We start from the raw sequence: 13,596 nt of genomic DNA, 5'->3' as shown, positions 1-13,596 counted from the left end.
AGTTGGATGTGGGTAATATCGACATTAATAACAAAATTTAATTCTCCTATTTACGAGAATGGGTATCTTTACATTTATTTGTGTCTTATTCAATTCCTTTACTCAAAATCTTATATTATCAGTGTGTATGTTTGTCATTGATAGATTTAAAATTCATTACTAACTTTATTATTCTTGATACTATCCCTGAAGTGTTCCATGAGCAAATGGCTAAGAATGAATTCATGAGACATCTTTCGTGCAAAAAGATGGTTTTATTAAAGCATGAGGACAGGAGCTTTTGTGGTAGGATCACCTCCATAAGGAGGAAAAAAACAAAACAAAACCCAAAAAAGATCTCAGGGCAACATGGTTACATGTGTATGTGACACCATTCCTCATGACCCTGTAACATGCGAACACCCAATGAGACCACGTTTGCATGTTACCATATATGAGAAACAAAGCAGTAGAATATGTATAAAAAACTGTGGGCTCAGTTCTGTGTGCACAAACCCAACTGAGCTTTGCTGGTATGAATAAAGTTCCTTCCTGGAAAGAAAAGCCTCAGTGTCACGACTCTCTGTGCAAGAATCCCGTTACGTTGCTTGGGAGCTGGAGTTCAGTTGAGTCAGCATGTTTCCACCTCCTTTGCCACTGGGTACAAACATCTGAGTGCCTAGAGAAGCTACCTCGCCTGTTGCCAGAGGACTCCTTGTTCTGGAGAAGATAAACCTATCTCTGTGCGCAGGAAGGTGAGAATTAGTGAGGCCCAGGAACAAGCTTAAGGAGTGCTACCCGCCAGACTGGTAAGAACCCAGGTTTGTTTTGAAAGACCTGGCTCTAAGAGGCAGAAGGGGAGTCTGATCACTTCCCAGAGTTGCCCTAGTAATTCCACAAGGGACTTGGAACAAAGCTGCGACTCTAAGGCGCTGAATATAGGGCGGTGGGCTGGAGTCGTGTGAGTGTGTGTGAATGAGACAGACAACGGAAAGGTTCCAGCCTGACCAGCGGCCGAAACCAGTGTTGACTCCTGATCCATGGTTTTGTGGAGACCTCATACATCCAAAGGCGACATCAGACTTCCTTGGAGTCTGATCCCAGTCAGGGATTGAAACTGAACATGCCAATGCTAATTTGAAATATCTCCAAGGGGAGAGTGGCCAGAAATTGACAAAAGCGAGTGTGTATCCTCTCCAAACTAGTCCCCCAACTTCCTCTTTTTTCCCCTTGTGTGCATGAAAGTTGTCTGTTAGGAGGAAGAAATGGGTGGAGAGCAGAGTAAACTAACACCCCTAGGGTGTATGTTGAGAAATTTCAGAAAGAGATATTCAGGAAATTATGGTGTGAAATCAGCACCCAGAAAGCTCTGGACATTCTGTGAAATTGATTGGCTATCAGTTGGGGTGGGCTGGCTCTCCGTGGGCTCACTTGATAAGGAAGTAGTTAGCTGAATATTCAGGGTCATCGCGGGGGACCCAGGCCACCCAGACCAATTTCCTTACATTACTGTTGGCAAGACCTGGTCCTATCCTAGCCTCCTTGGCTGAAACTCTGTATTGAAAAGAGCTTTAAAGTTAGGATAGCTTGCATCACCGCTTCCTCCAAATACTGGCCAGAAATTAAAAAGCCCATACTGTCGGGAGAACCTGAAGAAACCCCACCACCATATGTCCCACTGGACCCCTCACTGCCACCTGTGCCTTCAGTCACTCTAGCTGCCGAACCCAATCAGAGTCTGCCCTTAGTCTCAAGACCTCACTACCCCTAGCACCACTGGCCTCCGTAATGTGACTCACTTACCTGGACTGCCAGTCTGAACCCCACATATACCTCCTAGAAGGTGACTGACTAGAGAATCAGACCAGCAGAGGCGGTCCCTCCCTGCAGCCACACCAGGGAGCCCTACAGATGCCACTGAGGGAAACCAGGAAGACCAGATCCAAGGAGGCCAGCATGTTTTTGTGTTCCAACCCTTTACCATTATGGACCTCCTAAACTGGAAACACCGTACCCCCTCCTATATGGAGAAACCCCAGGCTGTGATGGTCCATAATTCAAAGCTACAAACCTACCTGGATGACTTCTACCAACCTCTTCTGACCTCTTCAAAACAGAGAAGCATCGTTGAATTACCTGGCAGCCTTAAAATGGTTAGAGGGGAATGCCCCAGCTGGGACACTAGACCCCCAGGCCTATGCTTGGATTCACTTCCCTGGGGAGGACCCCAAATGGGAGCCAGATGCTACAGGTACAGAGGGAGGGTTTGCAAGGACTGAGTAGTATCAAGAAGCGCTTCTAAATGGCATGGAGAAAGCGTCATAAATATGAGTAAAACATCAGAAGTGCTACAAGGACCTGAGGAATGCCCAAGCCAGTTTTAGGAGAGACTATGTGAGGCATTTCATTCCTTTGATGCAGAAGCGTCCGCTAAGCAGCGGATGGTTAATGCAGCTTTTGTAGCTCGGGCTCGGGGACATTCCACCTAAGCTGCAAAACCTAGAGGGTTTCACTGGCCTGAATGCCAGTGCGTTGCTAGAAGTAGCAACCCAGGTGTTGGTTAACCATGACCAGGTGACAACGGAAGGAAGAATGCCAACAGATGGGAAAACAGTCAGGCTTGTTAGCTGCTGCCATAGTGGAGCAGTCAGAATGTTCCCGGAAAGGTGCCCTACAAGGAAAGGTTCAAGGCTAGAAAGGGGACCGCTGGGGAGGAAGGTGTAGCCCTGGATCAAAATTAGGGTGGAATCAGTGTGCTTACTCCCATCAGGAGGGCCAGTGGAAAAGTGAATGCCCCCAGCAACCAGACGATTGTCAGCAAGGTCTCAAGCAGAAAGAAAGAGACCATGTGGTCCAGGGCTGGTATTAACTGGCTCCAGGGCCTCATGGGGCCCCCGAAGATGACTTTGTGGGGCTAGCCACCAACAAGGACTATGAAGAGGACTGGGACAGACAGGCTATATTTTGTTAGGCCCCCAGGAGCCCATGGTCTGAGTGAATGGGGAGGGGGGGTTGGCGAACCCATTGACTTTATGGTGGCTACTGGAGCAGACACTCAGTAGTGACCCAACCCGTGGACCCCTCTCACAGAGACAAGCCACCATTGTGGGGGCCTCAGGCAGTTGGACACACCGTCCCTTCCTGCTGCCTCAACGATGCAGTTTAGTTGGCCATGAAGTCATCCATGAATTCCTGTACCTCCCCGACTGCCCTGTGGCTCTAATGGGCTGTGACCTGTTGGGAAGGCTGCAGTCCCAGATAACTTTCCACTCTCACGGACAGGCTGCTCTGACCCTACAGAAACCAGAAGCAAAGATTGTGACTGACGATTCCTCAAGGGGAAGAGTGGCGTCTCTGCAGTCTCAAGGAGGAACCACAACCGGTGCCTGAGCTTCCCTCTAAGATCCCAGGAGTGTGGGCTGAAGGTCTGAAACATACCACCTGTGGTTGTGGAACTGAAGTCGAGGCAGAGCTCACCCAACAGAGACCATACTTTATCCCTTGCAAGGCACAGACCGGGATCCAAAAGCACCTGGAGTGTTCAAGCTCAAGGAGGGAAGGGCAGTGCAGATGATGGACCAGATGCGGATTACTGCAGGGGGGACATTAGCCCCTTCAGAATGCCTGACCTTCAGTGTTTTCCCTACTCATTCCCACTCGTCAAGTCCATAAATTCCTTGTTCTGGGAACCAAGGGCAATTTTGTTGGACAGGCAATAATCTAAGGAGTGTCTTATAATTTAAATTTTTTTTTTCAACATTTTTTATTTATTTTTGGGACAGAGAGAGACATAGCATGAACGGGGGAGGGGCAGAGAGAGAAGGAGACACAGAATCGGAAACAGGCTCCAGGCTCTGAGCCATCAGCCCAGAGCCTGACGCGGGGCTCGAACTCATGGACCGTGAGATCGTGACCTGGCTGAAGTCGGACGCTTAACCGACTGCGCCACCCAGGCGCCCCAGGAGTGTCTTATAATTTAGAGTGGCCCCTGCTGTCTCTCCTAGGGACTGAAGAATTCACATATAGTGCTTTTGTTCAGGGGCTAGGGAGTTTTCCCATGATAGATCTCTCAAAAAGTTCCTTGGCAGGGAATCCTAATATGGTTTCGCTTTATCCCTTACCTCATCAGGAAGAGACTGTACCCAGTGCATTTTTTTCTTTTCTTTTTTCTTGGAGCTCCTTAATTGTTCTGCAGCATCTTGCGTTCCTTGTGTCCCACTGCCTCCTGGCCACATGGGCTCCCTGGCCATGTTGGCCTGTAGTCCCCTTTTCTTTTTCTTCTGTCACATCAGGGTCACCATCTGTTGTAGACTCGGGGTGTAGAGTCCTTTTTTGTCTAGCAAGAAAATGGGGTGCAGGATTTAAATATGAGAGATGGCTGATGTCCAGGAGAAGACAAGAGCCCCCATTAAGGGTCCTTGCTCTGTTTTTATTGGGATCAGAGGGCTTATAAACATGGTGATGGACGTGCACAAAGAGACAATTAAACTGTGAACATTAACTCACGAATGTGAGGGAAAGGGGATCTTGAAGGTATGCAGGGTTGGGGGTTTCGTTAACACAAAACAAAATCCTGGCGCCCGGGCATCCAGGTGGAAGGTTGTTTACAGCAGATGTGAGTCACCACCTCTGTTTACCTAAACTGGTCTAGGGGAGGAGAAAAACAGTGCACGTAACTCCAGGGTCAACAAGGCATCTTTCTTTTGCTTATCAGCTCCCTTTACCCTGCTGCAGTCTTTAGCCCTATTTACCTGTTTACCTAATTTGGTCCTTTTTTCCTGTGAAAGCAGCTTTCTGCTCTAGTACTAAATTGGGGGGGGGGGGGGCGGGCAGGGGGCTGTATCTGCCCTGCATACCTAATCTTATTTATTTCATATACCTTTGTATTGGGACCTTTGCCCTACCCTCTCTATAGTGGAGCCTCTGCTCCACCTTCTCTATAGTGGGGCCTTTGCCCTGCCTTGTTTACCTAATCTTGTTTACCCAAACTTGGGTGTGAGCATCCTGTGGCTTTGTAATTCTTTATGCCTTGTTAACCCATCAGTGCAGGCTCAGGGAATTCCTAACGTTATTTTCCATTACCCAGGGACTGTGCTGTATTTCAAGAGTCAGTACCACTGCTTCAATCACGGCCCATCAAGTTCTTCCACTCCTTCTACAAAGAAATAAGAGGTAGCCTCCTCCCATTTCAGTCCCAGCAAGGAACTTGTTTCTAGTCCTGGCAGAGACTATACCCTAGACACTAAAGTGTCTTCATGCTATGTATGTGGGGGAACCAGCATCGGGGATCAGTGACCATGGGAGGCCTGGAAATTAGATTCCTGCAAGCTTTATAATGGAACAAAATACCCCAGTTCCATTACCAGGATTTGGCTCCTCAAAACCTCAATCATTGGGAAGAACTGTCTGGCCTGGTGGGGAAAAAGGTTCACCATCCCTGTTGGAAACTTAGCTTGCCTGGGCCAAAGGTTTTATAATTCAACTACCTGGAAAACTCAATGCTGGGTGTCCCCGGGTCACCTCCAGTGAGACACTACCCCTTGTCTGACTTCTCTCATCTCTGACAGGCCTGGGACAACATAGACGCAGCCATTAAATGACAGGCCCCATTTGGACTATACTGGATATGTGGGGAAACAGCCTATACATGTCAGGATCACGTGTGCTGGGCGCTATCTGTCCATCTATTTTTCTTGCTCCGTCTTGCTAGGGGGGAACATCTGGGAGTTCAAATGTACAGAGATAGGGAGACTTAAAGGAAGTGGTATGCCTTGTGAATTGGCAATTGTAAAGATGAGGGGCCTCCCAAGTGTATAATCTAATATTATGGTCCTGTCACCTGTGCAGAGGACAGGTCCTGGGGCTACCGCACTCCGTTTTATGTGCTAAACCGCACAATCAGACTGCAAGCAGTTGTAGAAATTATAACCAAGGAAACTGCCATTAGTTCTTGCTGAGCAGCGAACCAAAATACTCAGTGCCCTCTGTCAAAATCACTTGGCTTTAGATAACTTGCTTGTTTCTGAGGGAGGTGTTTGTGGAAAATTTAAACAGAGCCTCTGGTGCCTACAGGTAGTTGATGAGGGAAAAGTCATAGAGGAGATCACAGATTGAAGAAGAATTGCTCATGTCCCCCTCCAGACCTGGAATGGTTGGAACCCCAGGGAGAATTTGGAAGATGGTTTTTAACTTGGGGGTTGGAGGGGGGGGGGGGATCCAAAACCCTCATGGGAATTATCCTCCTAATTTTGGGAGGGTGCTTCCTCTTACCCTGCTTAGCTTTCCTGGTTGTATAGTCTGTCTCCAGTCTCATTGAGGCCATGGTTGAAGGAAAGATGGCCACTCATGTAATGATGTTTTGGAAATGTAAACCTCTAAACCAAGATGATGCTCTTTAACCCAAAAGTAGAGGGGTCTGAGCATCAAAGAGGGGGATATGGTAGGGTCCACTCTGTAAAGGGAGGAAAAAAAAATAACCTCAAGACAACCTGGCCATATGTGTATGGGACAGCATCCCTCAGACCCTGTAACGTGGGACCACTTAATCAGACTGCATGTTTGTGTGTTACCATATAGGGGAGACAAGGAAATAGAACATGTATAAAAAAAACTATGCCATGTGGCATTCAGGGCTCAATTCTTCGGGTATGAACCCAACTGAGCAGTGCTGCTATGAATAAAGTTGCTTCCTGGAAAGGAAAGCCTCTGTGTCAAGACTAAGAATCCTGCTACACTGTGGGCAGAAAGTGCTGCACTGGGATTGTGAGGAATAGCTGATTATATACTATTAAATTAATGGAGGTTAAGGGTAGCCTAAATCTCTAAGGAATTTGGAAGGAAAGTGTTCAGGACTTTGAGGAGCTAGCTGCTGTGAAGATACTACTTGTAGTCTTTAATAAAACATCATTAAGGCACTGAGGCATGAGTTCCTAGGGAGGGTCACACTCTGCATGTTTCAGGTGTCTATCAGTGGGCTGCAAGCTGTTGGGATATTTAAATTCAGCTACATGTCTTTTGCCTTTGCTTTCCTTATCAATTTCCAGTGGGCTTTTCTTTTTCAGATGGTTGCTAAACAATACAACTGAAATTTGTTTGCCATAAAGTTCTGTCTTGGAACTACGTTTGCTCTGTCACATAACTTTATATATTTGTGTGTTGATTTTCATTTGGCTCAAGCAATTTTTAATTTCCCTTTTAATTTCTTTGATTCATTGGTTCTTCAGGAGTGTGTTTGATGTCCCTATGTTCGTGAATTTTCCTGTTGATCCTCTTTTACTGAGTTCATACCTTTCATTGTAGTCTGAGAAGATAAGACTTCACCTGTTCTTAAATTTGAGACTTGTTTTATGTGCTAACATGTGATTTATCCCAGAAGATGTTCCATGTGTGCTTGAATAGAATGTATATTCTGACCATGTTGGATGAAATATTTCATATATGTCTGTGAGGTTCATGTGTTGTCTGTTATTGTTCTAATTTGCTGTGTCCCTTTTAATTCTCTGGGTGATCCATCTGTTGTCCAGAGTAGGGTATTAAAGTCACAACTTTTATTGTATTGGTATTTATTTCTACTTTAATTTCTTATAATTTTTAAACTTTTATTTTTGAGGTAATCTCTACACCCACCATGGGGCTCAAACCCATAATCCTGAGACTGGGCCAGCCAGGCACTAGTGTTTATTTCTGCTTTTAATTCTGAGGTGATCTGCTTTATATGTTCAGGTGTTCTGGTGGTGGATACATAAGTAACTTGCAATTATTGTGATATAGTGACGTGTGTGTGTGTGTGTGTGGGTGTGTGCGCGCGCGCACAGTTACTAGTGACCTTTGACCTTTTTTGGCCATCTTTACCTTGAAATCTTTTTTTTGTCTGATACAAATGTAGCTCTTACTGCCTTCTTTTGGTTACCTTACAGATAATCTTTTTCTCTTCCTTCACTCTCCTGTGTATCTTAGGCAGCAGCATATCACTGGATTTTTTTTTTTTTTAATGTATTCAGGCATTCTATGTTTATTGTATCAGTTTCTGTTTAATTATCGATAGGTAAGGATTTATAAATACCATTTTAGTGTTCTCGATGTAATGTAAAGCCTTTGTTCCTTTTTATATCTTGGTGTTTTCTTTATGTGATTAGATTACTTGGTGCTGACATGCTTTGACTTTTTATAGTAGTCTTTTATATCACTACTACAAGTTTTTCCTTTGTATTTACCAGGAAGCTTACATAAAATATCTTTTATTTATAACATTGTTTTATCTGGTAACTTTGCATACAAACTTTTCATCTTTTTCTTTCCCATTCACATGTTGATGTTACAGTTAAGATATTCTTAAATTGTTTATGCAATAATAAACTATTGCACTTTTTTTAACACTTAATGTTTTTTAAATTAGACTTGTATTAGACTTGTAAATGAATTATATATTACTGTTACAATATTAAGAGAGTCTGAATTTGAGTGTATATTTACATTTACCCAGTGAATTTTACATGTACATTCATACATTTTTATGATGGTATTAATTAACATCTTTTTATTTCCTCTTGAAAAACTCACTTTGGGATTTCTGGTAAGGCAGGTATAGTGATGATGAAGTTTCTTAGTTTTTGTTGGGAAAAAGCATTTTATCTTCTTCATTCTGAAAGATGGCTTTGTTTAGTATAGCATTCTTGGTTGACAATTTTTTTAGTATTTTAAATATATCCTCTTCTGCCCTGGAAAGTTTCTGATGACGCATCTCCTTGTAGTTTTATTGGTGTTCCCTTGTATGTGAAATGTCACTTCTCCCTCAGTGTTTTCAAAATTCTCTTTTGTTTTTGACAACTTAATTTTAATTATAATGTGTGTTGATGTGGCTGGCCCTTTTAGGTTGAATCTCTTGGGTTCTTTTGTACCTCATTAGTCTGGATGTTCATGTCTCCATATATATCCGCTTTTCAGCATTTATTGCTTTAAATATATTTTCTTTCTCTTTGTTTTTCTCTTTTGTACCTGGGTTTACAAAATGCTTTTATGTTTTCCTTTTGATGGTGTTTCATAACTCCTTTTCACCCTTTTTTTTTTTTTTTGCTCTTCTAGCTGGTAATTTTTCTAAAAAATTCTTTTTTTAAACATTTATTCACTTTTAAGAGAGAGAGAGAGACAGCATGAGCAGCGGAGGGGCAGAGAGAGAGAGGAGACACAGAATCTGAAGCAGGCTCCAGGCTTTGAGCTGTCAGCCAAACTGAACCAACTCAGCCACTCAGCCAACTCAGTTGGCTCAGCCTCCCCTCCCCTCCCCTCCCCTCTCCTCCCCTGCCCTCGTTTTTCTATTATTTTTCCTTCCCTTAGTTTCATCTGTTCTGTGTCTTAAAGTCCTCATGAGTGAAGTCATAGATATTTGTCTTTCTCTGACTGACTAATTTCGCTTAGTGTAATACCCTCTAGTTCCATCCACATAGTTGCAAATGTCAAGCTTTCATTCTTTTTGATTGCCAAGTAATACTCCATGCATTGTGTGTATCTACATATACATGTATGTATACATACATGTATGTATACATACATATACATGTATATGTGTATACATATGTATGTGTATATATACACGTATATATATGTATATCTTCTTTATTCATCCATCCGTGGATATTTAGGCTTTTTCCATACTTTGGCTATTGTTGATAGTGCTTCTATAAACATTGGGATGCATGTGCCCCTTTGAAACAGCACACCTGTATCCCGTGGATAAATGCCTAGTAGTGTAATTGTGCCTTCTGAGCTTCTAATGCATCCTTCTCAGTCTCTGTGGTTCAAGAATGTGCTTTAATCTTTACCCCTATATTCTTGGGTTTTCATCTTCTTTATGGATACTTGCAAGTTGCTCTTCTCATGAGGGGGAAGTCTGGTATCACCTATGTTGCACCCTGATGATGTTATCTTGGCACCAGTTAAGTATTACCTTCAAAATTTTGGTTTCCCTTCTCTATGACCTTATGGTCTGGTGGCAAATAAGTGTTAGTGCCAAAAGGAGGCATGTTCCTAGTTCCTATAAAACTGAAAGTTGAGACTGCTGCCTGGCTATTTGGACTCCTTATTCCTCAATTTGAATTAACAGGCAAGAAAAGGTGTTTCTTTTCTGTTGTGGTGATTCATCTTGATATGCAGGGGGAAATTTACTCCTGCATGTAAGAAAGAGTGTGCAGTACAGTGTATCTCTTACAGCATCTCTTAAAATTACTATGCCTTATGATATAAGGTCAATGGAAAACTGCAAAAACATAGGCAAGGGTGGAATAGTAATGGCCCAGACCTTTCAAGAATGGTTGGTATAACCCTAGTAGTTAAAGAAAGATGACGAGTTGAAGCACTTTTCTGGTTGCAAAGGGACTACCGAATGATTAATGGAAGAAGGTGGTTACAAATACCAGGTATGGCCATGACTACAGCACTGAGGACTTTGTCAAGTGTGTGTAAAGCATGTATTTTTTTCTTCCTTTTCATATTCTCTGATGATGTAATGTACTGCTTACTACTATTGTATCATAGTGTTTCAACTACAGGATATCAAGAAGTGATTGTATTGCTGAGAGTTTTTCGTCCCCTTCTGGAGAAGGAGCTTCCCTGATTTTGGTTGTATGCACAATTATTGTATCATGTTAGGCTTCAGAATTAGACACTTGTGTTTTTTATTTTTTCTTTCTTTTCTTAGAGATTACATATGATTTAAGGATATATATATGGTGTATGTGTGCCTGTGGACTCGTTTTGGTTAATTTTATCTGGTGGCCCTGTTTGATTGGGTCCAAGTGTTTATTCAAACATTCTGGATATGCCTTTGAAGTTTTTTGGGATTAGATTAACACATGAATATACTGGCTAAAGCTGATTAGCCTCCTTAGTGTAGATGGGTCTCTGTCAGTTCAAGCCCTATCTACTATAGAAAAGTTGACCATCCTGTGAATAAGTCTTTGAACTGGGACATCCATAGCTTCCTGCATTTTTACTTAAATTAAAACATCAACTTTCCTGTTTCTAACTTTGACTACTCAGATCTTTGTATTTGTCAACCTGCATTCAGTCAGATCCTTACAATAAACCACACACACAGATGTACATACACACTCCCTCTACTCCCTCTCCCTGTTGGTTCTGCTTCTGTGAGGATCCTTAATGTGACATTATTTAACCCTCTGCAGTGAAATGTACAAGCCTTATTCTGAGGTAAATCTTTAGTTCTTAATTTTGAACTATTTTTAAAATTTTATTGCAAATTTTAGCAGTTTACTTTTTATCATTACATATATTTAAAAAAAAATTTTTTTTTTAACGTTTATTTATTTTGGGGACAGAGAGAGACAGAGCATGAACGGGGGAGGGGCAGAGAGAGAGGGAGACACAGAATCGGAAACAGGCTCCAGGCTCCGAGCCATCAGCCCAGAGCCCGACTCGGGGCTCGAACTCACGGACCGAGAGATCGTGACCTGAGCTGAAGTCGGACGCTGAACCGACTGAGCCACCCAGGCGCCCCTTCATATATTTTAAAGAACAGAAGTTCAAAAATTGTTAACTTTGGAGGTTCACAAATTTATTTTAATGGACTTGGCTGTAAATTTTAGGTTTTATTGGCTGTATTTGGTTTCTGTCACTTACTTTTCTTCTGTAAGTAAACTCGTAAAAATGTAAACCCTATTTTAGGTCTGCAGTGCCACGTAAAAATACGGTGAGCTGAATTTGGATGCTGAGCCAGTTTTTCCTGATCTGGCTGTAGCATGTCTAATTACAAACACATAATTTCTGTTCTTTCCTTGGAGACATTATACATTTCCTATTGTTGTCTTTGTCTTTCTCCTTCTATCTTTTAAAAGTAGGTCTGGAAATACTCACAGCCTATTTAACAACTGCTTCTTTCTTCTTCCCTCCCCTCCCCTCCGCTCCCCTCCCCTCCCTCCTCCTCCCTCCCTCCCTCCCTCCCTCCCTCCCTCTCCCTCCCTTCCTCTCTCTTCCTCCTTCCCTCCCTCCCTCCCTCCCTCCCTCCTTCCCTCCCTCCCTCCCTCCCTCCCTCCCCTCCCTCCCTCCCTCCCTCCCTCCCTCCCTCCCTTCCCTCCCTCCCCTCCCTCCCCTCTCCTCCCTCCCTCCCTTCCTTCTCCTCCCTTCCTTCCCTCCCTTCCCTCCCTTCCCTCCCTTCCCTCTCCTCCCTCCCTCTCCTTCCTTCCTTTTTTTGGCGATGGTCCTGAGGGACTCATGAATGTCAAATTCCAGACCTTGGTGATTTTAGGTGGCAGTCTTAAAAGTTGGGCGCATAAGTTTGTGGTCCAAACACTTTGTTCCTCATGGAGAAGACTGAAGTTGGAGAAGACTTGTGATTGTTAAAGGCAGAATTAGGAGGGTAATTGTGGGGTTTATGGTATAAGACTGTCTTGGTCTTCCTGCCTGTTTTGATGAGGGTATTTTACCAACTGCCTGATATGTAGGAGTCACTCAGCTAAGTTTTGAATTTCACTTAGGGAATTAATCCACGTGTTGCTGTATATTTGGTCCAACCCTGGGAGGAGGGAATCTGCCATCTCTGTCATCATGTTGGTAACGTTCAGCCACATCTTTTTTTCTTTAACACAGACACATTATATAGAGTTATTATTGATGATCACATGAAACTAGGGTTTGTGACAGACACTTTGACAAATTATAAATCCTCTGAACCTCACTTGTTTCTGAATTATACAGAGAGAGAATTTCATAAATTATATATTTTGTAGAAAATTATACCTAATCTTCAAAACAGATGTAAAACTGACAACAAGAGGTCCCTGTAAGTCTTTATGGTGTCCTTTTGCATTGAGCCATGATTATCTCTGACAGTACTAGTTTCTCCATAACCTTGTCAGTACTCGTTATTGTCTTTTTTATTTTTGCCATCTTAGGTAGGTGGAGATATCTTGCTGTGATTTCGGTTTTCATTGCTGTGAAGGGTAATGATATGAACATCTTTTCAAGTACATACTGGTCATTTTTAAATTTATTTTTATTGTTGAAATATTTGATCTGTAACATTGTAAATTTAAGATGTACATGTTAATTTCATATATACATACTGTAATATGATTGCCATTGTAGCAATAGTTAGTATCTCACTTTGTATTATTTTGTACTTGTATTATTTTTTATATATGTATTGTATATTTTATGTATGTATATATTGTATTATATTTTTTATATATGTATTATTTTAATTTGTATTATTTTATTATTTCTTCTTGGTTGTTGGAATAATTCCTTTTTAAAAATTTTTTTAAATGTTTACTTCTGAGAGAGAGAGATAGAGTATGAGTCGGAGAGGGACAGAGAGAGAGAGAGAGAGAGAGAGAGAGAGAGAATCCCAAGCAGGCTCCCAACTGTCCACACAGAGCCCAATGTGGGGCGAGAGAGAGAGAGAGAGAGAGAGAGAGAGAGAGAGAGAGAGAATCCCAAGCAGGCTCCCAACTGTCCACACAGAGCCCAATGTGGGGCTCGAACTCACGGACCGCAAGATCATGACCTGAGCCGAAGTCGGACGCTTAACCGACTGAGCCACCCAGGCGCCCCAAGTTTGGCTTTTTTGATACCACATGTTATTGATACCATGCAGTGCTGGGG

General features: G+C 42.8%; 1 protein-coding gene across 20 annotated transcripts in view; it reads left to right on the top strand.

Moving 5' to 3' along the window:
* Nucleotides 1-13,596, top strand: part of LOC122212672 (lysine-specific demethylase 6A-like) — a 194,449-nt gene that overhangs the window by 74,809 nt on the left and 106,044 nt on the right. For 13 of the 20 annotated variants that reach the window (XR_006199256.1, XM_042926620.1, XM_042926624.1 and 10 more), the window contains one exon: nucleotides 12,468-12,539. The exons of 5 other annotated variants lie outside the window; for them this stretch is intronic. Coding sequence is in view for 13 of the 15 variants with exons in the window: in XM_042926620.1 (XP_042782554.1) it covers nucleotides 12,468-12,539 (72 nt within the window). In the remaining 2 variants the exon portion in view is untranslated. Of the gene's footprint in view, nucleotides 1-12,467; nucleotides 12,544-13,596 lie in introns of all 20 variants that reach the window. 2 more of the 20 variants (XM_042926631.1, XM_042926634.1) reach the window with 1 other exon arrangement.

Source organism: Panthera leo, chromosome Y, assembly GCF_018350215.1.
Source record: "Panthera leo isolate Ple1 chromosome Y, P.leo_Ple1_pat1.1, whole genome shotgun sequence".
Lineage (NCBI taxonomy): Eukaryota > Metazoa > Chordata > Mammalia > Carnivora > Felidae > Panthera > Panthera leo.
The sequence above is the reverse complement of the archived record's forward strand: the minus strand, read 5'-3'. Positions and strand labels throughout refer to the sequence as shown.